The 27,925-nt window shown below is 42.6% G+C and overlaps 1 protein-coding gene across 1 annotated transcript; it reads right to left on the bottom strand.

Annotated features, from left to right (window-relative positions):
* Positions 1–1,229: 1,229 nt before the first annotated feature.
* On the bottom strand, positions 1,230–27,843 carry DTL (denticleless E3 ubiquitin protein ligase homolog). Its single transcript, XM_050709696.1, has 15 exons — positions 27,730–27,843; positions 27,466–27,591; positions 26,561–26,659; positions 26,161–26,222; positions 25,949–26,069; positions 25,417–25,482; positions 24,099–24,214; positions 22,527–22,600; positions 21,468–21,571; positions 20,393–20,497; positions 17,677–17,789; positions 13,223–13,312; positions 11,292–11,427; positions 6,527–7,371; positions 1,230–4,993 (listed from the first exon to the last, which is right to left on the bottom strand). The coding sequence occupies exons 1-15, from the start codon at positions 27,782–27,784 to the stop codon at positions 4,925–4,927; spliced, it is 2,181 nt and encodes a 726-aa protein (XP_050565653.1). The 5' UTR covers positions 27,785–27,843; the 3' UTR covers positions 1,230–4,924.
* Between the last annotated feature and the right edge of the window lie 82 nt (positions 27,844–27,925).

Here is a 27,925-nt window from a genome sequence, read left to right as displayed (position 1 = left end):
AGGATAAAACCCCAAACCAACAAGGGTGCTCTCTTATTTTGCCACAGTTACAGGTAGGTCGATGTAAGAATGACTGACCGGCTGTACCCAGCTTGGTCTTTGGTGCTTGGATTTGAGTCCATCTCCTCCTCTGCTGTGCTCTCAGCAACAGCACCTGATAACACACTCTCATGGGGCAACCAGGCAGTTGCATAATTTATGAGACAAATAAAAAAAAAAAAAGGCATGGAAGTGGATGGTTGAAGATACTTTACAGAACTATTCAGCCATTCTTCTTTAGACAAGAGGGGAGAAGTAAATCAAAAAGGTGAGTCCTTGAGGTAAATGAAAGACAGAGTGGCTTTGTGTTAATACCGGTAGAGCTACTGCAGTGGCACCTTGATGTGAAGGAATGCAGCGCTTCCCTAGCTGTGGAAATATTTTGGTCTTTTGTATGAAGAATCTATTTAGCTCATGAAAGAGACTGATAGGTGTTTCAATCTCACTTCTGAATTTCCTACATATTGGATAAAATACCTATAGCAGTAGAACTACCTTTAACAGAGACCAAAAACAAATAACCTGAGCTAATAATTGAAAGGCAAAGCTAAACAAATTCAAAACACAAATGAGTCAGAATCTTTTCATGGTATTTCACCTTTAGAATAATTTATATACAACTGTAACAGACTTGTGATCATTTGAATTCTTTAAATCAAGGGTGAACTGCTTCAAAAAAAAGAACTGCTGTAGCTTAAACACAGTTAAAGGCATGATGTTGAAATTACTGAAACAGGATATTTGAACTTCATTATACATAATCCTTTCTCGACTTTAAGTCCAAGCCTAGTTGTACAAGCCTGGAGTAGTGGGTCTTCATGTCGTAATCCTGCTGTACTTGTAGTTCCTAAAATTTTATTATAAGGCTCAAATTAGGGTGGAAAGTTACTTGCTCTGATTTAAAAATAAATAAACCAATTTGAGGCTTAAAAATGAAAGGTAATCCTTGGCTTTAATTTTGGTTCGTCCTTTCAGGTTCATGCGCATATTCCTATGAAACAATTGACATGAAACGTTTCTTGTTAAGCTATTTTATAATAAATTATATATGGGCTCCTTGCTGCACTTCATGGTTGCTTTCTCCATTTCCTTGCTTTCCGTCATGTTTGGTATTTTGTGCAGTGCAGATGGAGCACTCGGTGGCGGTTAAAGATGGTTTTTGAAAGTCAACCCAAGAAGGATACCACATAGGAGCAGAATGTATTTTATTTATTGTAGACTGGGTCACAGATGAGTCACAGAGAATAAAAAAATGCAAGCCACTGGGTTAACTGTTACCAACAAAATGTAGAGAAACACAGTGTGATAATTTCAACTCACTTGGAAAACTGTTTAGGTCAGCTTCAGAAAGGAAGAATGAAATTTGATTGTCATGGACCTGAAGATGGTCCAAACACTGTTTTCCATTTACTGCCAAACCAGTATTGGCTACAAAAAAAGTCTTAATACTTGATCTTGAGGGATGTCTTTAAAAGACATTCTGGATGCAAGGCCTACATATAAACCCTTGAGTATTGGGACAGTTCTAGCCAGCTACCAAACACTTTTGGTAAATTCCTAGCTCAAAAACATCTATTTCTAAACAAAGCTTATTAAGAAATTATATACCACATACAGAGAGCACCTAGAACCTTTTTTCTACGGCACAATAGTGTATTTTCCATCAACCTTTGTAGATCAGTCTACAGGGTGGTATGAAGGTAAGAAATCCAGATTTCAGCCATGGTCAGCTGTGCCAAAGGAAGACTTTAGCAATCCCTGGCCGACAAGAAGTTACCAACTCTACGCTTCAAGAAATAGTTTGATGGAACAGTCCCCTTAGTGGGCAATGGTGTCCCCAGATCTTCACTTCCATCCCCTCAATGGTTTTGGAATAACTATCTACCGAGTCAGGGAACTGTGGCAATTCAATTTTTGGTTTTCTTTGTAGTTAGCTTCCCCAAGAGATTCTTAAGTAGGTGCTGTTACCAGAAGAAATGCTTGCCAAAGCCAGCTGACCAGGCATCTCTACAGAAGCCAGGAATACCTCTTTACTTTTGCCAAGTCAGGCTAGCTCAAAGCCACTGCCAGCCTGTAAAACTGCTAGTAAGCTAAACTAGTTGACTGCTCAGAGCTGAGCAGTGCAGGGCATAACTTTCAACACAGCATTAGTAATACCTATTGGAAAGGGTACTATCATAAGCAGCCCTGGTCATTCCCAAATCCCACTTGGCAATTAGAAGGTAAACACTGAGGAGAAAGACATCAGTAAGCAGTATCTTCTGTGTGGAAAAACCTGCAAAATAAAACCTACATAAGGTGGGCTCGACATACATATGGGGTTTGGGGAATAATAACTCCAAAGAAGATCTCTCGCAACCATGGAGTACAGAATTTCTGTCAGTCCTTTAGAAGGAAAGATGATTCAGAGATATAGCTTGCTAGCTCAAAATAAGAGCTCAGTTCCTTGAAGGCATAGCCCCTGGTGCTTAGTTCAGCAAGTGTCTCAGGTAAAGACAGCACCCGTTACCTTAAACCACTTGACATATGATTTGTATCAGTGATTTGGTGCTCCTGCTATCATGACTCTGTCACAAGATCAAGGCACTTTGACATGGAAGAATATAAGCTTCAGTTACTTCTCCTAGGCTCTGAACCAGGCTTCCGCACCCTAAGGTGACAGGAATTACAGCCTATGTTCCAGAAAACAAGTTATCCTGCTAAACAGGTACTATTTAGGAGGTGAAAATCTCCCATCCCCACTAATGGTTACCACTGGGATGAACAATCTTTAGTGTAAATCATCTCTAGGTAGTCATTTACAAGATACAGGAGATAATACTTTGAGTGTAGAACATTCCTGGAGGAGGAAAATATTATGAAAGATATGGTGGAACATGAAATCCTATTGCTGTTGAAATAGCTGACAAGACACTCATATACTTTAAGAGGGTTCTTATCTCCTTATTCTGCAACCTGTTATGGAAAACTGGCTGTAGGCAAGGCAGTTTGAACCCTAAGCAGTCGCTCTTATTAATTACAGTTAAGACAGAATTCAATCACAAAACTACCAGATTGCCTTGTTACATTTCTGCTACTTCCACCTATACAGCTCAATATCCAGAAGTAGGTTAATATTAAACTAACAGATTTTTTATTCCTGTTTTACTCAAGATATTATCTATTCAAATAATCAATTTAAAAATCCATTTTTTTTAAAAAGATCACTACAAAAAATGCCCAAAGCACTACATTACCTTCCCCACTTTCTTCTAACTTAATGACATCTCCTCAAAGGTCATGGGATGATGGCTTGTAATTCAATAAAGAAGAGGAAGTTGTTCTGGTCCCTACACATACCTGAGTGCTCCTGCTAAAAGCTTCAACTTGATGATGACTACTGTTGTGTTTTTTTTTTTCTTTAAATTACATTACCCATTTATTTTTGCTTTGTAACTATAAGAGACCTTTCATAGAAGCCAGTTCTTTCATGTATTTTACTTCCTTGCGAAATACAATCCACAGCAAAATACTAACCAGCATGTTTTCTTCTAATCCCTTTCAGCTACCATAGTAATTCAATGATGCTGTAAAGTAGGTCTGAAATTTTCAGACAGAAAACATGAGTTAGTTGGAGCACATCCCCATCAAATACCTCAATACTTTTGCAATATAAAGACTTAATAGGGATTCTGAGGTACTATCTATTTATTTCAGTTCATAGGAACTATCATACCAAAAGACAGAGTAAATGCTCCAATCTAAGATACAGATCTTTTACTAACCACCCCTCTGGAAACCATGACCACAGAGTTATTATCATTAGCCAGCAGGACAGTGATCTCATTCCAGCTAGTGACCTTGTTCTATCAGCATCAGTGATGACTTACAGATGGCAAAGCATGTAAAACATTAATATGTAAACATTGTGAAGTGCTTTCTAAGATGTGAAGTGCCCCCTAATTCACAAGGTATTATTTTATAAATACTGTATTATAAGTGTTATAAAGGTATTTTACAAGCAGTTATTAATGCCTTTGCTGCAGGCTGAATCTGCAAGAAGTTTCTGAGCAACCAGCTGTTATGGAGCACTATTTGGGATAGATTAAACTAACTTTTGTAACACACCTTGCCAATATTTTATGTCGGAGAAGTGACAAGCTGTTGGTCTGAACAGCTGTAGTGCTGATGGTCCAAAAGCCAGCTAAGTTGGTAAATACAGAAGTTTTCAGACTTGGAGAAGGAAGGGGGTGGCAAGAGGAGTACAGGTATTAAGTACATGATTATACTCTCTCTCCTCTTGGAATATAATCAGCTGTGCCATTGGATGGAGGTGGATACAAGGGCATTTGAAAGTCTTCTGCATTTATTTACACTTTCATAACTTCCTTGCTCGGTTGTTGTTACTGTATGAGAGGAATAACTGGAAATGCCATTCACCATGAAGTGGCTCAGCTCTACCTCCAGCACAGGCTTCTTGACACACAACACTTGCTTTTCTGGAGGGTGCAATGCTTCACGCAGTACTCAAGCAGAGAAAATTTCAACAGCAGATTAGTAACATTGAAAGACAAGCTTCATGTACCTGTCAACAATGCACAGCAGAGCTGTTGCTCAATTTGGGATATAACAGTTGCCATGTAAAAAATACTCTGTTTTCTTTACAAAATAAGATCCATCAGCTGAAGTGATTAAGAAACCATGAGTCTCTAAGTGTTATGATAATTTTCCATGCTCGGCCGATTTCAAATGTTAATGGCTTTAAAAAGAGGAGAGTAAAAACCCAAGTTTACTGAGGTCTGAAAACAAACTGTGTAATCCCGGTACATTGCTCTGGCAGTGCTGCTAAATCTGGTCTCAATACTACAGTGTCAACATCCATCAGGTGCAACTGCCACACACTGCTTCAGTCATTCTGTGGCTTTCTGTGGAAGTATGTGCAGATCTTCCTCATGGAAGATGGAGTGGTTACAGCCTAGAAAAAAAATCAACAACAAACAAACCACAAAACCAATAAGAAATGTTTCTTGGTTAACAGTTCTCATGCTGCAGGAGTCTTAAAGTCTCCCCTCCATCATTGCTCCAGTTTGTTTAGCTTCCCAAATAAGATAGTAAATGAAAGGTTCTTTACTGTAATCTGTTTGTCTCACAGATAAGAAGCTTACCACCTACAGGAAACACTGGCTAAAAGCTGGGGTTGTCTTACTGCTGTAGGAAATGCACTCTGGCTGCAGCTCCAGCTTCCCTACTGCAGATTACAGGGCTGCAGATCCCCGAGACGTAACAGATCAATGAGCGCTGCTGCTACTCTAGGCACCTTGGCAAGCCTCGGGCACAGCACAGGCCATGAGCATCACAAAATCTGAACTAGAGCATAATGGGCAGGACAGATGATTGCTGAACAGTAATCTCTCTCCAGGGTAAATCTTTACATCTTGTGTTTAAACCCACACTATAAGTACTTGTAGGTTTACTATAACCAAGTTTTCTTGGCACAACAATAACATGAATAGTTCAACTGCTACGCATAAACTAAGGAGTGGTGGCTTGCCCACTTCACATCTGGTAGAAATGCTGGAAGAGGTGGAACCAATTAAGACGTGAGACACTTCACCAAAATAAGCCTTAAACTCGGCAACAACTTCTAGCATCAGATGTTCAGAGAGCACAACTAAAATGTGACAACTGAAATTTTACCTGACATTTACTGAAATAAGACTCAGTCAAAGAAACTGCTGGATGTCAAGTCCAGTTTCAGAGAAGAGACAAGTTTGGTTTGTTTTTAAAAAATGTAATTATCATTTTTCAGTATGCATGCTAAATCCTCAAGCCCTCACACCAACTTTTTTAGCTGCTTTATAAGCTTAACTTTCAGATCCTAGGATGAGCTCAGTGCCAGGCTTCTTGTACATCAAAAGTAGGGTTATGTAGGTCAAATCCTGTCCTCTGTCTCTTTTGCAATTTCTTTGTTTTCTGACAGTTTTCGATAGAATGAACTGAAGGCCTTATTTAGCCCAGAGTTTTAAGATAAGTAACAAATTCTTTTGCTACCTGGGCTAGAATAAAATTTAGCTCTTTCTTCCAATGCTAACATGTCTTTCCAGTAACGTAAATAGGCAGATGTGACTGTGAACTCATAAACAATAGATCTGCCAGGAAAGGTGCTGTCATTACTGTGCTTCTTAGAGAAGAGCTGTATTACAGATGACAGCTACATCCTTCAAACATCCAGCTGGGGACTACGAGGATTTCTGAGCTCCTGTGTGCTCTAAGTTCCTTTCAAAGGATGGACAACACCGTCCTAAGAATTCTCTTCCTGCACAGCGGAGATTAGTAGATAACAGCATTAATGTATCTAACTTATTAGGCCAGAAATCATCTCTTTTGTCCGTAATCAGATAATTCTTTGAATGCCTGGATGGGAGAGAGCTAACCATGCACAGAAAGGGGAGTGTGCTAGCTAGGGAAAACTTCTTTCGTTACCACTGTCCCTGACCGTCCCACTTACATTTTTCGGTGAGGTGGCCACTGCCGCAGCATCCTGTCGTTTTGCACTGGGACTGTAAGATGACGGGGGGCTGCCAGCTTTGCCAGTCCGTAGCTTCTCTCCCAGAGCAGACAGCCAGTTTTTTCGTTCGGGTGAACTATTCTCTTTATCTACTACATCCGTGCCTTTTCCACAAGGAGATTGGAAAAGAAGAGGGGGAGTTTGAACGTTGGATGGATTAATACGGCTTCCAGAAAGAGAAGGCTCTTTTGGGCTGTGGCTAGAGCCTTCGTGCTCATTATCCATGTCAGCCAGACTTAGAGAGCCTTCATCGCAAGCTTTCTGCTCTGCAGCCAAGTGACATAAATTCAGCTTGGACTTCTTAGCCACATGGTCCAGTTCAGTCACACAGCTGCAGGCCTGCAGACACTTCTGTCTCACGTCGCCTTCCTTGCTGCAGTCAAGCCTCCTCTTGACACGCTTTTCAACCTGTGAGTGTGGTGCTTTAGGAGTGCTAGATGCTTCCAAGAGACCTTGTGTGACTTCTGCCAGGGCTTTTCTAGGAGAAAGAGCCTTTTTCCCCACTTCTGGAGGAGAAGACGACGGAGTCCTGGTTACCCAGTGTTTAATGGACATTTTGGAGGAAGGCACAGGTTTGTGAGAATCGCATGGGCTGGCTCCACTGCGCTTTGCTGGTGTGCAGGCTGCAGCAATTTGGGTTTTGAGAGAGACCGTTAGAGTGTTTGTAGAAAGAGGAAGGTCTCCAGAATAACTGGGAGCACAGGCAGCCGGACGTGGCGAGGAAACGCACGGATTGCCCACTGTAACAGCCTTGGCAGGAGTATTCTGTAGGCTGGCTGGTGATCCTGGTAGAGGAGAAATAAGTAGTTTAACGAGGAACATAGAACAGCAGATGAAAGGCAGACCTTTCATAAACACCCCTTCCAGGCAGGAGATGGATTCAGCACTCACCCTGCTTCTCAGACATACTCTGCTGAACTACAGATTGCATAGATGCCTCTTATTTCAGCTAAACTGATACGAATCCTATTTAAAATCCTTTATCATATGGCTAAATATAATACAGTACATTGGTTTAATGTCTGACTTCTATTCATATTCCTTCTAAAACTAGAACCCTTACTTAAGCTACAGCTGAGGGACTGATGGATAGGCAAAACAGATCTTGAATTTTCTAAGTTTATCTAGCCTTGCTGGCAGCTTTGCAATGGCTTGGTCCAAACAGCTCTGTTTTGGGAAACTGTCTGAGAACAAGGTTGGGTCCCTACCTGCAGCTGGTCACCTGCACAGTCTTTAATGGGGACAGATGAATAATGCTGATAGTCAGGTGTTAATAGTTGCATATTTTTAAGACAAAAAAATGCGAGAATGGGAAAGGACGTCCACCTCTCGTCTTTTTGAGAGAGAACTTTCTGCAGTGCTGTATTAGTATGAAGTTGGTAGATTTTTACCACACCCAGGGAAATGTGATAAGTTCTTCACCTCCTGAACAAGGACTTCAGTTCCAAAGAAAATAAAATCTGTCACTGTAGTTCAGTAATTTCTTTAAAATAAATGATCCCCAGACAAATACGTCACAATGGTATTTGAGCTCACTAGTCAAGATGTAAAAATCCCCTGCTCTTTTTTTTCTGAATCCCTAGCTTAAGTTTCTGAACACCTAGTTTATTAAAGCAGTAGTCATAGGTAGGTTTACACCCAGGACCTCATAAGGATCTCAGTAATGACAGTGGGAATAATATATAGAAAAGACCTCAATCTGCAGCAACATTGGAGACTTTTTTTTTATGGCACCCTCCAGAGACCACATTAGCAGGTCTCTTAGATGCCTGATTTCTCTTTCATGTAACTTGAGGTGACGCAATTAAGTAGGATAGCACATGAGTCACCCCAGGCATTTCCACTACCGAGCACAAGAGCTCTAAATGTTTTCTGTATTCCAGGGGTTTAATCTGAACTCCTAATTCTCAACATTAGCTGCTGTACTGTAAAGCACTTCATTAGGACAATGAGAAGTCTACTGTGAATAACCTGCCATTTTCTTTAGGTCTCTAGGCCGTCTGACAAATAACATGTCAAGTGATCACCTACACAACTCTTTGATTACATACCCTAATAAACCTCTTTTGATCTTTCCTTTTACTGCATTATCTAGCCCTTTAAAATACAAGTACTGGTGCATCGTATCAGGACCCCATATCAATGGATCCCACTACAAATCACCTTAAAGCATAAACAGAATTAAAGGCTTTCCTGATAAAGTGTGCTACCTCATAATAATTTACTTCAGCCTGGACTAGGAGAAAGTGACTGCCAAGATTGGTTCTCTTAATCTTTACTTTAATGAGCACTTACAAAACAATAATATTTAAGCTGGGGAATTTGTTATATTTAAAAATTTAAGCTACTAGAAGAGAAGAAGCAAGCTCAGCAGTTCTCAATCCATAATGACCACCTACAAATTCATACAGCAGATACAAATGTGGCGTGATTACCTGGGTATGAGTATTCTCAGTCTCAAACCAATCTGAGAGTTATACTGTGGACAGTGGATAAGCAAAAAAAGCTATCCTGAGAGTCAGACAGGAAGCAAACTAGCTACATCCCTGAACTTGAGATAAAGAAAATCAACACGAGGCTTTTTAGTAAGACTGCATGCATTATTCAGGCTTCTACTCAGTTCCAGGCTGTTTCCATTCATGCTGCTGCTCCGCATAGCGTTGCATGCTTGTGCATACTTTAAATGCCTGCAGTCAATTTGCATAACACCAATGCAGGTATTTGAGATGTTTTCCACCTTCTCTGCTACAAATGCTCTGGAGTGGTAGTACAAATCTCCAGATTTAAGACTCATGAATTTTTTAGGCACAGGCCCACTCCACAAATTTGGTTTCACAAAAGCGAAGAGAAAGTAGTGCAACTTCGGGAAACCACAAAAATAGTTTCCAAAGAAAAGGAAATTGCTTGCTACACTTCATGATATAGGTCAACAGTTAATACCCAACCTCATCCTCACAACTTGTTCCACATAAATAGGTGGAGAACTACCCGGATCTCATCCCAGCAAGTCTGAAATAGTACTTAGTTGCCAATGCTGAATCAATCTCTGCAGACAACTCCTATATTCCAACAGCACGTGCTTTGTGCTCAAGAGCCAAGGTCAGCAGGAAGCCTGCTGTTGTGCTTGCAGTGTCTGTGTACTTCCTTTTCCCTCCTGTGTTGCTTTAATACAGTAAGAACAAGGAGAAATAAGCTATTTTTCCAGTAAAACTGCCAAAGCTGACTTGTAAAATTTTAGTGTACAAATTACTTCAGGTTTTAGGCTTCTACACTAGACTCATGCTTACTTCTGTGAAATACACAAAGTGTATTTTTCAGTCCTCTCTGTGTGTGTGTACACACAAACCGTTTACCAGCTACAGAGCAGACCTGGCACTCTCCCTACTATTGTCCTGCAAACTTCCTGCAAGACTTACTCACTGGCAAAAGGTTAGATGTAATGTTATCCCATTAGTGGGATTTGGAGACCTTCAGCCTTTATTTACGTTAGCCAAGGTGAAATTCATTTGGAAAGTGGCTAGAAAAGATAGGTGGAACACAGGAAGTCACACCAACAGCTGCTAAAAAGCTATTTTATTCTTAGTTCCAGAGCTACGCTACAGAGAAGCTCATCCTATTTCACTCAGGGGAGGGGGGGATGTTATTCTCCTTTCACCCACTCTGCTGTAACAAAATGCAAATTTCACGCAAGTCAAAGCAATGGTATGACCCAGGGCTCCTTTCTTTTTGTTCTAGGTACTGTCCAGTGAGTAGCTTCTCCACCAGAGGAGCAGCAATTCACAATCAAGGCTACGCTAGAGACATTGAACTGATTTTTCCTGCTGCCAATTCTTCAAATGTACATGTTATAATCATTTAGACCAACCTTAGGCATTCTTGGGTGTGATATAGCCCAGATCTGTCTGCTAGCTTTGAAAGCATGCTGCATAGTTTGTTTGATCACCTAGGCTTTGTAGACAGGTATTGTATTTGAATTGATGAACGCTACTGATTAATTTTGGAACAATATGATCATGTTGTGATTGTCTACAGGCATTCTTGAAGTCCTTTCACCAAGTGCCATTTGTCTGTATGGACAGTCGGTCCCACTACACAAAGCTAAAGAAAGAGATGTAATATTAATATCAGCAAAGAAGACTGACCAGAGTTCAGCTGCTGGGCAGAAGGAAACAATTCAGAGTTTCCAGGCTGTGCCATCAGCCCTTTACTTGGTAAAACAGGAACTGAAAAAAACATGATCTTACTGCTCTCTGTTATTATTTGACATGAAAAAAAATATGACTTGTTGCTACAGCTAATAACCAAACCCTCTTTAGCTGGAGATGTAAGAAAGCAGCTCTGAAGCAAGTGATTCTGGGTTCCAGCGCTGCCAGTTGAAGAAGTCCATGCACATGGCATCTCCTTTGGCTGTTCACTTATCAAACCCTGCTGATGCCCACTGAAGACCTGGCTGCCTGACAAGCTATATTAATAAATATTTACTTTGCGGGCTGGTCATGCAAACTTCATCATACTGTAAGCTACTTCAGCCAGCTCATCTTGGTGGCGGTAGAAGTATTTATAAGAATAAGTGTTTGGCTGGCTATATAAACTATTGCCTAACACACAAAAAAAAAAATAGAGTAAGACAAGCCAAGGTCTTTTGTTGGTGAACAGCCAAATTTCAGAAGCCCTGCTGGAGAGCAAGATATCACAGGGGCCTTACCTGCTCCACGTTGTTCTGTTTTCTTTTGTGTGACCCAGCCCACCAAGTTGGTTTTACTGAACGCTGACTTCTCCTCCTCAAGACAATGTTGTAGGCGCCAAATTCTCACAGTGTTGTCATCAGAGCACGTGGCAATCTGCAATATAAGTGTGTTTGTTGCAGTACCCGGGGCACTGCAACATGACCTAGGACAGCTACACCCAACACACCAAGCCAGTATGAATGCAGGGTGAAATCTGGTTGGCAAGGGGACAAGATTTACCCTTAAAGCAAATGAAACAACTCAACTCTATTTCATTGTTGTACCATTGAGAAGTGTTTGCTTTAAAGGGGAAGGCTGCCTCTCAGGCAAAAAGCCTTCAATTCTTTTTGCTAGAGAAATCCCAGCTACCAGTAACCCTTGGCCTTGCACAGCTCTGTAACAGAGGACAGCCTGCTCAGGAAGGGCCTGCACATATTTTGCAATTTCCATCACTCAGTAGCCAAAAGCAGACACGCTGCTTCTTGCACCTGCATCTAGGTCTGTCTCTGTTACTCAGGACCTTTTCTGCTTGGGGACAGACATTCTCAGCACACTGAGGTGACACTGGAAGGCTGTTGCACCAGCCTTAAGTGCTATCTCTGCAGACTCAGATGTCTGGCAGAGAAACCAATTCTGCTAGAAACATTCACCTAGATTCCTGCTGTGGCTCTGTGTGTTCCGAAATGATCTGCGGAATTTATTTCAAACAAGCAGCAGCACCTACCTAAGCCACGCTTTTATGGCTCTGTTTGGACAGGTTATCTGGTGACTCACATGGGAATCACCAGCAAGAAGGAAATGCTGTGGCCAAAGTTCATAGTAACGTGGATGGGAAAGTGTCTATACTGTGACCTGTGACACCAATATTGCCCCCCCAGAAAGCAACTTGGCCTCTCAAATCACTTCGAGCAGCTTACTGACCTTTCTTAGCACCGTATTTTCTCTTTACAGACTCTGAAGCATGGAGAAAAGTGGGTAACTATTTTTTTACCTGAGTTGGTATAGATTTTAAAGGCTGTATTGCTCTGCATTTCCAAATCATAACGATCAGGATGCTGGGCCAGAGACCAGAGATTTTATCCAAAATACCAGTTCACACATTCTTCTGCATCTTACACAGCTAGAACAATTCTCCCTGTCTGTCTGCAAGACTCTCACTCTCCTATATTGTAAAGTTTTTTTGAACACCTGGTGCTGTAGTGAAAGCTAGGTAAAGTGGCTGACTTGCATACCTATGGGATGCAAGAAACTTTAGCTATTATTAGGATACTGTCTAGGATTTTTCAGAGTTATTTCTCAGTTTGAGCTAGGCCAGTCATTTAAACCAGTTTCCTCTGTTAATTCCCTTCCTTCTAGTGATACTTGGGGCATAATAACTGACATAAACATAAACTGCAGGTTTTAGAGTCTACACACAAATATTCATCAAAAAACAGCTCAGATCTTGAAAAAAGTCACAATGAAAGAGTCCATGTGTCTTTTAGAGGGCATTCAAAATTTCTTACCACTCTGTACAAGACTGGCAGATGTATCAGTGGTCAGACAGTTAAGTATGGAACCACAAAGCAAGCTTTTGGCTTTTGAAAGCCCTGATGACACAGTTTCACAATTTTGTCTCTCACAGGTAGCATAACAACTTCTCATCAGGAGAAGTCTTTGTTCATTTACAGTTTGCTAGGTCTTATCAAACAGCTCAAATCATTACAAGTGTCAGAACTTTTTCATTATTTTTTACTCATGCAACAAGCTTGGTTTACTGCCCACCCCCTCTTCCTGAATGAACATTTTTGGAAATTATTAACTAAGAACTTCCTTCCAAATCAACAAATACTGCTGCGATTTTGAAAAGCAAATATTGTCACATTACATCTATTGTTTCATAGGGAAGACAATTTTTCAGAAAACAAACCTTTGTGAAGTCTGAAGGACACCAAGCAATGGAGGTAACCTCTTGAGAATGACCAACAAGCATCCTTGGAGGCAGGCTGGGTTCAGAAACCTTAAAAATTCCATGGAAAAATAAAAGTATAAAATCACAAGACCCAGAGCCTAACATACACCACTGAGAAGGGCCTCCACAGCCCACCTGTGAAGCATGCAAATACTTTGTCTTTCCCATATGAGACAGGTAAGTTAAATGCTTCCTGCCTGTAATCATAGTCCATTGCAGCTGAGAGGCAAACCCAGACCTAAATCCCTGTTCCTTACTTCCAAGACTGTTTGGCACTGGCTGCCTGAGGAGCTGTCGCACCCTCCCCGAAGACACCACAGCTCTGCAGTTGTATAAAAGCAGTGTTCTCTGGAGGACTGAACGTCTCAAAGCAAGGGAACAATTTCACAGGGATGATGTTAATAAGGATGGCTATTCCACGGCAGCTGTTCAGTGGACCATGTAGAGTAAGACCAGAGTTTACTTCACCACCTCATGGACTAGCCAGAGATGTCTTAACACTCTTCCTTCCCCACAAAGCATCCCCACATCACATACTGCTGGCAATATCTTCTGAGAGACACGGACTGACAGAGCTCTGAGAATCAGTTCGTATTTCATCTCTAGAGCTGAAGCAGCTGGCCAGCACTGAGAGGTACAGACTTGCCTGGAAACACTTGCTTAATTCCTGCTGCACGTGGGATTTCTGCCAGAGCTGTCAACCCAGCACACTACACAAGCGTTTTGCTACATTAAGTAACTATCTGTTCTAGGTAAGATGCTTAAAAGTTTGGGAAGCTCATACTTTGAATGAGAATAGGTAAATATATTCTGCTGCTGTTTTGCAAACATCCCTACCACAAATGGTTTATTAAAAAAAACAAAACCACCACCACCAAAGTTCAATAGATGGATCTTCACTGGCTTCAGAACCGGTATTTGTATGGCTGCCAAATGTCTGAACCTCTTCCAGCGAACCAACTGGACCACAAAGCCTCTTAATAGTTCACAAAAATGCTCCCTATAGCACACACACCCATTAAACTCGAACCCCGTTTCTCTTTAACCGTTCATAAATCTTTCTCATTTTTATTGTTAATCCATATTATTATTACTCTTCAATCACAGCTCATGTGACAGATACAGCTGAAGTTAGCATTAGGTGGCCCAAGGAAGAAAACACACAAACATACACGCATGCACACACAGATTACATCCAAGCTTTGCATGCTTTCAGCAGACAATCCGTTCCAGATCTATGAGTCACCATTATTGACATGATATTATAAGGGGGATTATAAGGAGGATTTGCATATATGACTAAGTGAATGAACTGATCCTTTACTGTGTGGGAAAAGGAGTAGATGTTACATACAGGTTTCAAAGAAAGATGCAAAACATCTGGGAAGGCTTCTGATCTACACAGAAGGTTTTTGGTTTCGTTTTTATTATTTTTTCCCTTGTGGATCACCTCCTATAGCAGCCTGTAAAATTGTGATTGAATATCCAGCTTCTGAATCTAGTAACTTGTTCTGATATTGTGAGAAAAATCAGGTTCTTCATAACAGGCCACTTTTTTTTCCGCTGACATAGCAGAGGCAATCACTGACTAAATATCCACTAAATGCCTTGTTCAGATTATTCCTTGTCTGCCAAAACATGCAACGTCATGGAAACTAAATCCCTATTTAGGGAATAATCAGAGGTGCAGAGAACACCTTCATTTACTAATAGTCTTGCAATGCACACATAACAGACTGAGTAGTCACTAGTAGTCACTCACTGCTGAAAGAAAAGCAGAGGAAGAGAATAACTCTTGCTGGGCCAAACTGGTTTTACACTGCAGTGGTGTAAATTAATAATGTAAATTGGGTGTAATGGGTTTGTGTACTAAAGTAGGATAAGATGCATTAATTAGAATATGAACAAGGAGGAGGCCAACCTACACTACCCATACTTGGGCGCTAGAAAAAAAAAAAGCATTCGCAAGGGTTTTGTATTTCCTTATTTCCCTGGAATGCTGATGTATTCAAGAGTCCACAAACCCTCATTTTAAGCCTTGCTTCCTAAGGAAGTGAGGCTTCTGCAGCAAGGGGACCCATCTGTCTACTTCAACCTTTGGCTGAAATTGTTCAGCAGGTCCACACCCAAAAGAGGGCAGTGATCTTGAAACAGCTTCGTGCTGATGAGACAGAGCATGGAGCCAGTGTTCCCATGGAGCAAGGCAGGCAGAACTGCAGCCCTGTCCATTGCATTTGGCAAAAGACAGTTGGCCAGCCTGTGCATTTTAAGTCAAGATTAGCCACAGCCCATGCTGCTTTTTGCCTGATTTGACAGGATATTGTTGGAAGTCAGAGCTATTGTGGAAAGGTTAAAAAAACTGAGAAACCTAGGAAATGAGACTTTATTAGTTATTCTACTCATTGAACAGCTGTTGTACCCATTATCAGGATTCAGCATAAAATGGTGTGTATAGTTTTATGCTTAATGATACAGAAGCACATACATTCCAACACTGGGACAGACAGACTGAAGGGTAGCTTAATATAGTCATATTGAAGGATAATGGAACTATGGAAGTGTACACCTATAAAGTATGTTATTTATTACCAGGAAGGTAGCTCAGCTAGGTACCATTTCTGCAGACAGAAACTTCGCTGCTCTCTGGCTTTTATGATCTTAGGGTTGTTTGAGTCAGTTCATTAACTGACAGATTAATAATTATAAAAACAACCCAACACAATAAAGTGAATGTTCATTGTCTGAAAGTGATGTTATACACGGAAGCAGACTGAAACAGCGCCCTCGTCAGCAATACCTTCTAGCCACAGTATTCCCCGGGAACTGCTGACCCAAGCACAGCTTGGCACTGCTTCCAAAGTTCCTCGAAGAAATAATCTGGGTGGACAACATCTTACTCTGTCTTTTATTCCTTGATAAGGTCTTGGTCTGCCTTTTATTCCTCTCTAGATGTGGAAAGCTAGCACTCTTCATTAGCTTCTTTCCAACATTACCTGTTAACTGTTCATGAAATATCTAAGCACATATTTTCACAGCACTTTAAGTCCTCATCCCAGGAAAAGATACATGCGTTTCAATGTCAGTGAAGTCTTCCAACATTTAAGACAAATTAAGAAGCCTCTGCATATGACAGATCTGAAAAAAGAGACCAAGTTTTGCTGAAGGTCCCTCTTTCTAACATGACTATGGGAATAAAAGAAAAGTGATTACCTGATTACTTATTAAATAAGTATGTAATATGATCTGTCACCCACATGTGACAGCAATAGAAGCCTGTACGCAAATACCTTTAAAATGTATTTGCATAAACATTGAGATGTTATGACGTCCTTGAATGCTCTTGACCCAGTTCCAGCTACTTTTCCACAAAAAAGCCAAAACACATGAATGCAGGATGCACAGCCCAAGTTTCCACAGGTATTTTTGCTGAACTTGCAAAGAACTAAGGAAGGCTAAAATTACACTGCTTGACATGGAACTGGCCATGCTACTGTACTCCTGCTACTTCTGAGAAAGCAACCTAGCTGCTTACAAGAAGTGTTCTCACAATCAAAGGGACTACATGCTCAAACTACAACCAAAGAAGGGTGACCCTCTTCTCTCAGAGCTTCCTATTTTACTTTCAAACTCATTCTGAACAGAGCAAACAATTCAACAGTCCCTAAAATTACCCAGAACCTGAAACGAGCAGTCACCTGCAGCTTCTGTCTACTCTACTTGAGGTAGGAAGTCTACTCTATTCCTGTACAGCTGTAAACGATGGAGAACAGAGCTTGAAGCACGCCTTATTCTGAGGTCCCTGCTATTAACTTTGTGACATTTGCATTTCCTACACGTCAGCACAAGATGCCAAGTGACTAAGCCTCTCAGCTGTCAGACAATTCTTTGGAATTTTGCTGAAGGCTCTGGCTGAGCCCTCGCTATAATACAAAGGCTTTAACTACTTCAAATTAAGTATGAGAAAAAGCTAAGTATGCACCAAGAGCTAGAAAAGTGGAGGTGGGGAAGAGTGCCCTTTAAAACAATTTTTTTTTCCCCTAACATGCTCCATTGCTAAACATGAACCAAGAACTCTCTACTTGTCATAGTTGCTTGAATCAACAGAATTGAAAGAGGACTGTAATGCCCATTAAAACCAGATTACAATCAGCAACTTGCAATAAGCAGCAGTGATGAGAGATGTATTGATGGCAGGAGAGTAGCTCTGTTTTGCATTAGTTACGTCTAGCCTGGACAGCAACACGCTCTGGGCACAACATGCCAGGAGCTAACCCCACGCTGCTTTAAGTAGGAGTGGGAGGCAGGGAGTGTCCTACATGAACATGAAAAGCAAATGAAACGAAAGAGCAGAGCACTTCTGGGCAGCCAGCCTGGGCAGGCCCGCTCCCTTGGGTTTCTCCCAAGCGTCTCACCTTCCAGATGTACGCGTTGCAGTCACTCGAGCCGCTCACCAGAAACTGGTCATCTGGGCTAGTACTGGATTTGATGTAAAAGCTAGAGTTCTGGTGTCCGCTGAAAACCGCCACTGTGAGAAAAACAATGAAAGTAAAAACACCACTCAGCACACAGCTGTGGGGTTGGTTGCATAAGCAGGGCTGATCTTACAGGCTTTTCCTGCCCAGCCACGTATCCTCTAGAGAAAGTGGTTGTACTGCTCCCTTGCTCTAGGGCTCGGAGCTCCAGCTGGCAGGTAGCAGGAAGCATCATTCAACAGCAGCCCTCATAGCTCCTGATACAAAGCAGGTTTACCTGAATGGCTCTCTCCACAGCATGAGAAAGCGGTGGCAGGTTTATTAAAGCTTTGACCTGGTTGCGATACAAGCAGAGCCAAGACATCACGTTGGCTACCCCAAAGCTCTGGTTATGGCCCCTCATCCCTTCTTCCCAGTGCTGTGGCCACCAGTCCCACTACATTAACAAGGACAGTCGCACAAAACGCTTCCGCTGAAGCAACCAAGGCATTTGCTACTCCTTTCTCTGGCTGCCAGCATCTCCATTTTGTCAGCAAAATGTCCTCTGTGTCAGCTACGCTCGTCAGACATCTATATTTAACATCCCCGTAAAGCTTCACCTCGAGGCCCTGAATAGCTGCTGCTCTTCCTATTGCAAGCACTGGAAGAGCCAACAGCCAACACAGGAGCTGAGCTGAACGTGGATGTGGAGCACCCCAGCCTCGTTATCAGGGTGGAAAGGGCAAGTTTCCTGATTTAGCACCACGTGGGGCTGGCACACCCTCGCCCGGCCCTCGGAAGTAGCGACACTGTGAACGTTGCAGGATCCACAAGAGCGCAGCAAGAAAATGGCAGTCAGTAGTCAGTCAGAGGGCTTTCAGACTTTTCCATCGTGGTTTTGGCAAAGAAGGTGACCCACAGACCAGAGGACATGTGGTTGCCTCTGGCTTTCTTTGAAATGTGGTGAGACCCCACAAGATGCTTTGGTTTTAACCTGCGGCTCTTTCTGCGCAGTGGTTACAGGCAAATCCTATTACAGAAGGATTTCCTCACGGCTCCCTTCCAGCTAACGCTGTCCTGGTATTAGATCGGAGCTGCTGCCGTCTGGATAAAGACCAGCGAGGCTGGAGGCCCTGCGTCCCCGCCGGCACCTCACGCCAACCACAGGCCCGTGCTGCCCTCTGCGGGAGGCACGGCACACCATTCCCCGGACAGTTCCCCAAAAGCCGCACACATTTTTCAGCCGGCTGGATGAATCAAGATTTCTCTCCAGGTTTTATCTGCTACACACGAGTCAACGGAAGGCAATAGCTATGTGCAGAGGCAGGTAGTGGAGTGTCTTGGGCTTTGTCCTGTTCTTGCAGGGGGACAGGCCGGTGGGAGAATTTCCACAGCTCAGTGGTGGCACCCAGGATTAAAATCAACAACTGACCTATTAATATTTAATCCTTGCACTACTTCTCAGCTTTGGAAGCATTCCCACCCAACAGACTGCCTTGCTGAAGAGCATACAGAAGGACACATTGTTCATTTAGTTTCAATTAACTGAAAGACTAAGAAAAGGCAATGGAAACTAAATCATGTCTGTCTGGAATGCATCTAATAAGATTTGCCACTTTCTGAGAAGTGGCCATTGGCCTATGACAAAGAAGCTTAGTGCACCAAAGTCTGTGACCCATCTTGTCAACAAAAAGGTCACAGATGCTGAGGTGAAGGAATCTAAAAGGTTGAGAAAAAAAAAAAAAAAAGACAAAAAAAAAGAAGCATCTCCACGATATGCTGGGGATATTTTCTCCCAGAAGCTGCTGCGGAAGCTAAATTTAACAGACACCTTAAAATATCTGAGTACAACATAATAGGTGATCACTTCACATGGATTCAGACCTTAAAAGTTGAAAGAGCAGAGATTGACAGTAAGCAGAAGATTCAAGATTGCTTCAGGTGGGCAGCAGGTGGACACTAACCATTCCTCGCAAGATAACCAGAGTCAATTTGCAAACTACTCTTAGTGTCAGTCTAGCTGAAGCAGCAACTGCACTTACATATGTTTTTGTGCTATTACCTTTATTTATGATGGTTTAAAACTAAATATGAAGTCCTTGTAATATTAATATATAAAAAGTATAATATTCAACAGGTGCCTTCTTTCCCAGGTACTTTCAGACATAAGAGAATCAAATAGGTTTTCTATGCCTTCAAGCTGGTCTCTCTAAGTCACAGTGCATGAGGTAGAAACCTGTCTTTCTATGCTCTGTAACATCTGGCTAACACTGCCAGATGTCAGTCCATAACATGCTCCTCGTCTCTCGACTGCCCCACAAAACTGCTACACCAGGGTTCCAGCAAGTGCCATGAGCACCAAGGGCTGGGGATACCAAGGGCTGGGGATACCAAGGGCTGGGGATACCAAGGGCTGGGGATACCAAGGGCTGGGGATACCAAGGGCTGGGGGTGAGCTCTTTGCACCTATTCCACCACATCAGCTGCAGCTCTAACAGTGTTGTTTTCATGGCTGATCAAGAACAAGTTTGGAGCAGAAGTCTGTATCCATGCAACACAACAGCAAGCCAGCCAGCTGTTTGATTTTAGGAGATGCTTGCTCTTATGGATGACCTCAGAAAACTTAGTGTACACAGCACTATTTTTAACAGGTAATTATCACAGATATCACTCTTACCTGGAGTGGTCTTTAAACTTGTCATATTGAACATGTAGATACTGTCATCAGTGCAGTTAGCAAAGAGATTAGCACCAGTGGAATCCAAAACCAGACTAGAATATCCTAAAGAAAAAGGGAATTTCTTTCTAAGAAGTAACTCCAGAAAACATTTTGGACAACAGGCATTCTCAAAGAAATAAGAGAGGGAAATTTGGAAGTGATATCTGTTATGCAAGATAGATTGTCATTGGAAAGTTTACTTATTTGACAGAGCACTTGCTGGAGAAATAAAGTGCCTGGAACAACATCTACATTTTCTCATGAGGATTCAGGGTGCTATTTAGAGCGAATTCCCACCTTCAGAGCAGGCAAGCAATTTATCTGATAGTTTCAAATGGATAGCAGGAACATCCAATTGTACAAACAAAGGTTAAAAGTGAATAGAAGTCCTCATGCTTCGGTGGCTTAAGCCATCCTTTGATATGCTAGTGACTTAGCTTCAAGCAGAATCTTTTCCTGCAGGCAAGTTATTTTATAGCCAGCTCCTCAAAGACTTCCCTCATTCTTGGAACTTATACTGACCGTTACTTATACTGACACATCAAGACGGTTGACAAGTCATCAGCAATTACTGTGTTGCATCAGAGCATCATAAGGTGCTAAGTATAGAGCAACATGAACAAAGACGCTATTGTTTTTGATAAGAAACAGCTTCAATTATTGCTCGACTCTCAAAGGTTATGAAGTTAAAAAACAGCCCCTTCTGTTGCCTTTGAAAGATACAATGCAAATAGAGTTCAATCTAGATTCAGCATCAAAAGTGCTAGCTAAATTCCACCTACAGAGCTCTATTATTCCCTCATCTCCAGTTCTGAGAACACACTGCTGAAGCTTATGCAAATTTGTATCATTGGTGCAATGATACAAAAGTGGAGCACTTTCAGTTGTCAACTTGAAAATTTGGTATCGGTGATCAAAATATCCTGCTGAACTCAGTCTTAACAATATTTGGCTAAAAATACAAGAGATGGCATTGTCAGTACTTCTTAAAATCACCTTGCAAATTTAGTAAATACCTTATCCAATAACTTACCCAGTTTGCGAGTACTGGTGCCGGGGTAGCAGAAAGACTTGAAAGGCACCGGCTCCTGACGGTAAGCAGCATAGTTCTTGCGCAAGTCCCAAACTTTGATCACGCTGAAATATAAAAGCACAAATGTCTCTAACTTGTCAAAACACAAAAACTTCTTTTGCAATGCAGATAGAGCCTTCTATAAACAAAGGAAGACAGGTTGCTTATTGAGGAGTGCCCAGTGATAAGGAGTACAGCAGAGCAAAAATAGAGCAGAGACGTGCTGAAAGCAAAGCAATTATTCTGCCGGGTACGGATGAGGAAGCAGTGTTGTCTTCTGTAACTAACACAACCTACAACATGAGCTCACAAGTCAAGTTTCCTCAACTAATAAAAGGAAAGAACAAGGATGCCTTTATACTCCTGACAGTTATGTTTTTAAAAATCAAGTCTTTTAAGGTTTTTCTTGCTCTTCAGGAGCAAGCCTCTTCTTGAGCCATAGGCAAGAGTATTATCTGTCTCAGAGAGACTCTGGAGAATACGCCTCCACATGGTGCATCCTAAAGAAGCAAGACCTGAAAGTGTAATCTCCATGCTAATCAGTGAGATGTTTTGCTTGCGCTCCAAGATGCTGCAACAGATCTGGCAGCTAAAAGAATGCATCCTTTATAACTCAAGGCAACATTTTCTCAAATGCCCACACATATCCAGGCACCGACCACCCACTCACATCCCAAAACAGCTCCCTATCTAACAATAGTCTGTTTACTTGTGGTCCTACAGGTCCATGAGAACAGACAGAGATAAGAACTGTTCTCATTCTGCCCCACAGCTAAAACACTAAAATGAACATTTACCACATATGCTGTTTGTCCCAGTGCTGCAATCTTGAATAAGGAAGAAAAGCAGCATTCAGCTCTGGCAATGCAAGCTGGCAGCAAGCTCAGCTGACTATAACTAAAGGTAATTGTGGCTTTGTGGGCCACTGTGTGATCTTAGGAAAAAAAAAACCTTCCAATCTTTTTGTGCCACTAAGAGCACACAGAATAGCATGGGAAAGCAGGCATCCTCCTTCCTTACCCGTCAACAGCTCCTGCAGAGATAAGAGTATGTTCATCCTGAAGCAGCACCACAGTTACACTCTGTTGGAAATCCTTAAGAAAAAAAAAAGGAATTTTGTTTGCTATCAAGGTCAGCAAAATCTTGCTGCTTTCAAGGCCAAGTGAACATTATTGAGGACACCTCCTTTTAGCCAGACAATCTTGTTCCTCTTGGCCATAGGCCAGCCTGAGTTTTGCTCTAGAACTAGCTTGAGCTTCTTGGGCTCTCTCCTAACAGAATTAGCTTTGTGCTTTCTAGCAAGCTGGTCCCCTACAGGCAGGAGAACCTGGAATACCAGATGCCATTTCAGACACAACCATCCTTTCAACGCTCCCCCACCCCATCAGTGAAATTGCCAGTGAGTTCTAAGTATTTGGACAGCAGTTTAGGATTACACCTTTCAGGTCAGAGATAAGATAGTTGTCTTCATCAATGAAGATTTAATAGTTTTTAATAGATTAAATAAGACCAGTTCTCAGTCTGGTGAGGCAGTCATTTATGTGGTCAGACTTAAGGGAGGGAAGAAAAAAAAATATTGGAACCCTACCTATCTCTCTCCCCCCCCTCCCCCCCCCAAAAAATAAAGAATGCTGAAAAGAATGCTGGCCACTCCTTTCCTCTCTAGAAAATAAAAAGTAATTTTACATGGTATTCACACAAAGATGGCTTTGATGGCATGTGGGTTGTTAGACAGATAAACAACATCTAAAGTTAGCTATATCAAGTGACCAGTGACCATGACACAAAAACCTGCAAAGATAAATTGGAGCATTTACCAAAAACAAGCCAAATACTTCTCACCATTCAGAAGGACTTAAGGGTGTTGTTTGATGAGAAGCTCAACACAAGCCAGCAATGCGTGCTTGCAGCCCAGAAAGCCAACTGTGTCTGTGCTTCATCAAAAGCAGCGTGGCCAGCAGGGCGAGGGAGGGGATTCTCCCCCTCTGCTCTTGTGAGACCCCACCTGGAGTGCTGCGTTCAGCTCTGGGGCTGCCAGCACAAGAAGGATGTGGACCTGTTGGAACAAGTCCAGAGGTGGACCACAAGGATGACCAAGGGGCTGGAGCACCTCTCCTATGAAGACAGGCTGAGGGAGTTGGGGTTGTTCAGCCTGGAGAAAAGAAGGCACTGGGGAGACCTTACAGCCACCTTCCAGTACCTAAAGGGAGCCTACAAAAAAGTTTGAGAAGGACTCTTTGTCAGGGATTGTAGCGATGCGAGAAGTGGTCATGGCATTTAAAAAAAAAAGTAGGTTTAGATTAGATGTACAGAAGAAATTCTTCACTCAGAGGGTAGTGAGGCACTGGCACAGGTCACCCAGAGAAGCTGTGGATGCCCCATCCCTGGAGGTGCTCAAGGCCAGGTTAGATGAGGCCCTGAGCAACCTGATCTAGTGGGTGGCATCCCTGCCTATGGCAGGGGGGTTGGCATTAGGTGATCTTTAAGGTCCCTTCCAACCCAAACCATTCTGTGATTGCTTAGGAAGTCTACTGTGTATAATCTTGTTCTCAGAACAGAGGCCCCCATTTCTCTTGTATACCAGATACCTACCACCAGGGGAGCAAGACCTCTTAGGTTCTGCCTCTTCTTCTTGGGCTTGGAAGGAGTCTGCTTGTCAACCACATTGTGTGCTCCACTGATTTGATTCACCTGCCTATAAAATCCATCTGAAAGAAATCAAAGACACTTCAGTTAATAGTTTCTATGTCTATACAATTTTGCCACCACTTTAATAAAACAAGCAGGACCTGGGAATAAATCCTAAGAAGTGGCTGAGACTAGCCTTTAAAATCAGTAATATATCCAAAGACAGTAATTGTTAGTCACATACAAAACTAATGAGAACATAGTAGAAAACAGGAGCATATACTGCAAAAAATTGCAGAGGTCAATGTAGCACAGGCACTGAAGCCAAGACTAGTACGGGAAGGCTGCCCTTGGAAATCATTACCCCGCAGTCTGTTCTTCAACAGGCCTCCTGATCTTGAATGTTCAGCTGATTTCATCCTGAGCAAAACCGCACTTACAGGAAGGCTTCCAGTGCTTTCTAATTTATTTCTTGATCTTCTATTTAGCCTTTTGTCCTCTAGTTCTCACTTTATAATAGTAAAGCAGTATAATTTTCATAAAGTTACTTTTCTCCTTTCCCCCCCCCCCCACTATACCTTCCACTCCAGTCAGGTGCAGCCTACCTTTTCCCCCAGTTACCAGACTCAAGAACTAGGGAACCTGAGACAGACAGCACAGTGAGATGTTCTGGCAGCACATGCCAGGAAACTGCTAGTGACAGAGGCGGGAGCTGAGGAGAAGTATAAGGGCGTGACCTGGCAGGGAAGAAGAAGCTCTTAAGAAGCAGAAAGAGAGGAGCAGAATCAGCTCAGCCTGCGTTTAGGTGTTCCCACAATACATTCAGTTGCTTCTCAAACTCACAAGGTCCTCTGCTCTGCTCTTTCTGCCATCCTTCCTACTCCAGTAGGAGACTTCCCAGCTTTGTTTCATCCCTCTGAGAGGGGTTTGGCCAGAGCCATCTAGCCAGCCCATTTTATTGCTAATATATTCTGATTATATGTACACGAGGATATGTTCTGTACCCTCTTATCTCTTTACTGAGACATAAGGTATTATCGGGACAGTGTGTAGATCAAGCTGCAAATCTGAGACAGAGTGGAACAACATATTAGACACAGAAGAAATACTTATTCCATCCTTTTAGCGTACTAAAGCAGTCCCCCATTATCCAATAACCTTCTACCTCTTACTGAAGCGTTGCCTACATTGTAATTGAAAATGTTAGTTCAATAATTACATTTGATAACCGTTTAGCATGTGATACTGAGCTTTTCTGATACATATCTAAAAGTTCAGTTACCTTTCTTGTTGCATCTGGTATCCCAAACCATGATGTTTCCATCTCTGCCTCCAGTACAGAAGACAGCTGAGAAAGAAATAGAGAGCTATTAGCTTCCAAATGTGATAATTTAATGATCTGAATGCCATCTATTTGCCCCGGCCCTAGAAATAGAAAAATCAGGCCATTGGTCTGCTGTGCTCTTTGATTAGTTTCCTTATTCTTCATGACCTATCCTTACTACTATTCTAGGAAAAAAAACAACTGCTTATGAAGAATGTTTCCATGCTTACGTATGTAAATAAGGACCAAGTGACTTCAATATCACGTCTTGACATCACGTCTAACTTGTCCAAGATCAGAAAAGGGCAGACAGCATCAGACCACTGTGAGATTCCAACAAGTTGCTTTTGCTTCACTGGCTAGGTCACTGTTCAGCCTGCCCATGCTATTTGTCACTGTCATGTTCCAAAATCCCCTTTTAGCCCCATAAGTATAGATGCACTCGGGGGAAAGAAGAAGGAAAAAGACAACGGGGAATATCAACATTTACCTTTCTCAAATCTAGAGAAAGCAACTGACTTGAGGCTACACTGGTGACCTTTGCATATGCCAAGAAGCTCCCCAGCTCTCACATCCCACACCTTGGCTGTCTGGTCTCCTGAAGCAGTGACCTTCAGAGGAAAGAATAAAAAGCTTCAGTCATTTTCTGCATGCCATTGCCAAAGTATTAAGAATAAAGGTAGATGGGAAAAGACTTCTTACAATCCTGTGTTCTCCTGGTACCCAGGCAAGGTCAAATACAGCATTTGAATGAGCCTGCCATTCTAACAAGAGAACAAAAGCCAGGATTAGTTCAGCGCGTTGCAGCATGATGATATTTTGCAGATGGATAAAGAACATCAGACATTGAAATCAGAAATCTCATTATTTGTCAGCAGCTTGCCCTAAGCATGAAAAGCAACACAGAACTATTCACCTATTAGTACTTTTCTAAGAGCACACTCACACGGCTGCTTTATAAACAGGATTCAGCAACGTATATGAAAGGATACAAGTAATGCCCACATTTGTGTTTAATCAACTTTCAAAAAGCTTGCTTGGATTCCAGTAAGTCACATACTTGTCACATCAAATGAAGATCACATTCTGTTATAGAACTTACCCTTAAAGATCACTTTGCTGGTAGTTTGAGCTTCAGTATCATACAGTCTAACAAATCCTTCTTCATTTGCAACTGCCAGTATATGTTCAAAATTTGGTGCTGAAAAGAAATTGAAGTTTATTTGTCTATTATTTGGCTGACTCAAAATTACTCCCCTTCCTTCGTGATGGGAGTACAAGCACCTTAAGCAGGGTGCACACCTAACGGACAGCTGTAAGGATAAATAGTATTTACATAAAAATTTAAAAAACTTAAAAATGCAGGAATATTGCCATGTATTTCTTTCTGGATGTTCTATTCAAGAACTCTTTAAGTGGGAAATCAGGTGGCAAGGAGCAACTTCTATAGTAATACATCTTTCACCAGTTATGATAGCTCCTTTCCTCCATCTTTATGGCCTGTCCTCCACAACATCCAGTACTTTCCTTGGATGTGGGTTGGAAAAGCAGGAAGCTGCCTTAGGGAAAGGCACAAGAACTAGAGTAGTACACATGGAAGATCTAAAGATCTTTGTCCTAAAAAGATCTAGGAGCTTCCACACATGCCAGTGGCATACATCCATCTCTTTGATTTGCACTTACTATTCTCCATCCTGTTCCATCTTTTATGTATTTTGAACAAAGCCACGTCTGCAAACATTGCATCAAGAGGATGTACCTTGAAACAGACAAAGCTGAAACGCAAAAGCCATTGGAATAAATGCTTTTAAGTCATTTCTGTAAGGAAATGTTTCCGCTAGCACACCTAGGAGCACTGTGATGCAGTATATATAGGATGTAGGAGCAAACACAGCTACACCCTCACAGAAACACGAAACTCCAACGCCAAGCCCTGAAGCATTAAAGATAAGCATGGCATGCAGCAGATCCCACACCCGAGAACGGTCTCCCAGGAGGGAGCTGTACCTGCAGAGAAGCGGCAGCCGAAAGGAGGGACCGGCATGCCCGTTTCCCCGTAGGAGAGGTGGTCATCTTCCCGGCGGCACCGGTAGCTGTCGAGGAGATGCTGGAGGGGAAGCGCCGAGGGCTGACCTACAAACGAGACGGACGGACCCGTGACCACACGGGGCACGGCGAACGCGGACCAGGGGAGCCCGGACGCCGCACGACCCCGGGTCGGGGGGTTCCTGGGTCGGGGGGTTCCCGGTGCGGGGGTCCGGCGGTACTCACGGGGTGGCACGGAGGGGGTGGCGGCGGCGCGGCGGAGCAGCGCCCGGCACAGCATGGCCAGCGGCACCCAGGCGCGCGCCCTCCCGCCAAGCGGCACCGACTCCCGCCACCAAGCGCCGCGCCAAAACCTCCTCCGCCCCCCTCATTGGGCAGCGGCGGCGCGGGCGGGAACGCCCCTCCGCGTTGCGATTGGGCG

This window comes from Cygnus atratus, chromosome 3, assembly GCF_013377495.2.
Source record: "Cygnus atratus isolate AKBS03 ecotype Queensland, Australia chromosome 3, CAtr_DNAZoo_HiC_assembly, whole genome shotgun sequence".
Taxonomy (NCBI): domain Eukaryota; kingdom Metazoa; phylum Chordata; class Aves; order Anseriformes; family Anatidae; genus Cygnus; species Cygnus atratus.
This window is presented reverse-complemented; position numbering and strand designations above follow the sequence as displayed.

Excerpts from the sequence above, each read along its gene's own strand:
- DTL (XM_050709696.1), bottom strand. The coding sequence starts at position 27,784 with ATGCTGTGCCGGGCGCTGCTCCGCCGCGCCGCCGCCACCCCCTCCGTG. Across the intron at positions 21,572-22,526 it reads TCTGCAGGAGCTGTTGACGG|CGTGATCAAAGTTTGGGACT; the intron begins GTAAGGAAGGAG and ends TTTATATTTCAG. Across the intron at positions 13,313-17,676 it reads GCAACGCGTACATCTGGAAG|GTTTCTGAACCCAGCCTGCC; the intron begins GTGAGACGCTTG and ends GGAATTTTTAAG.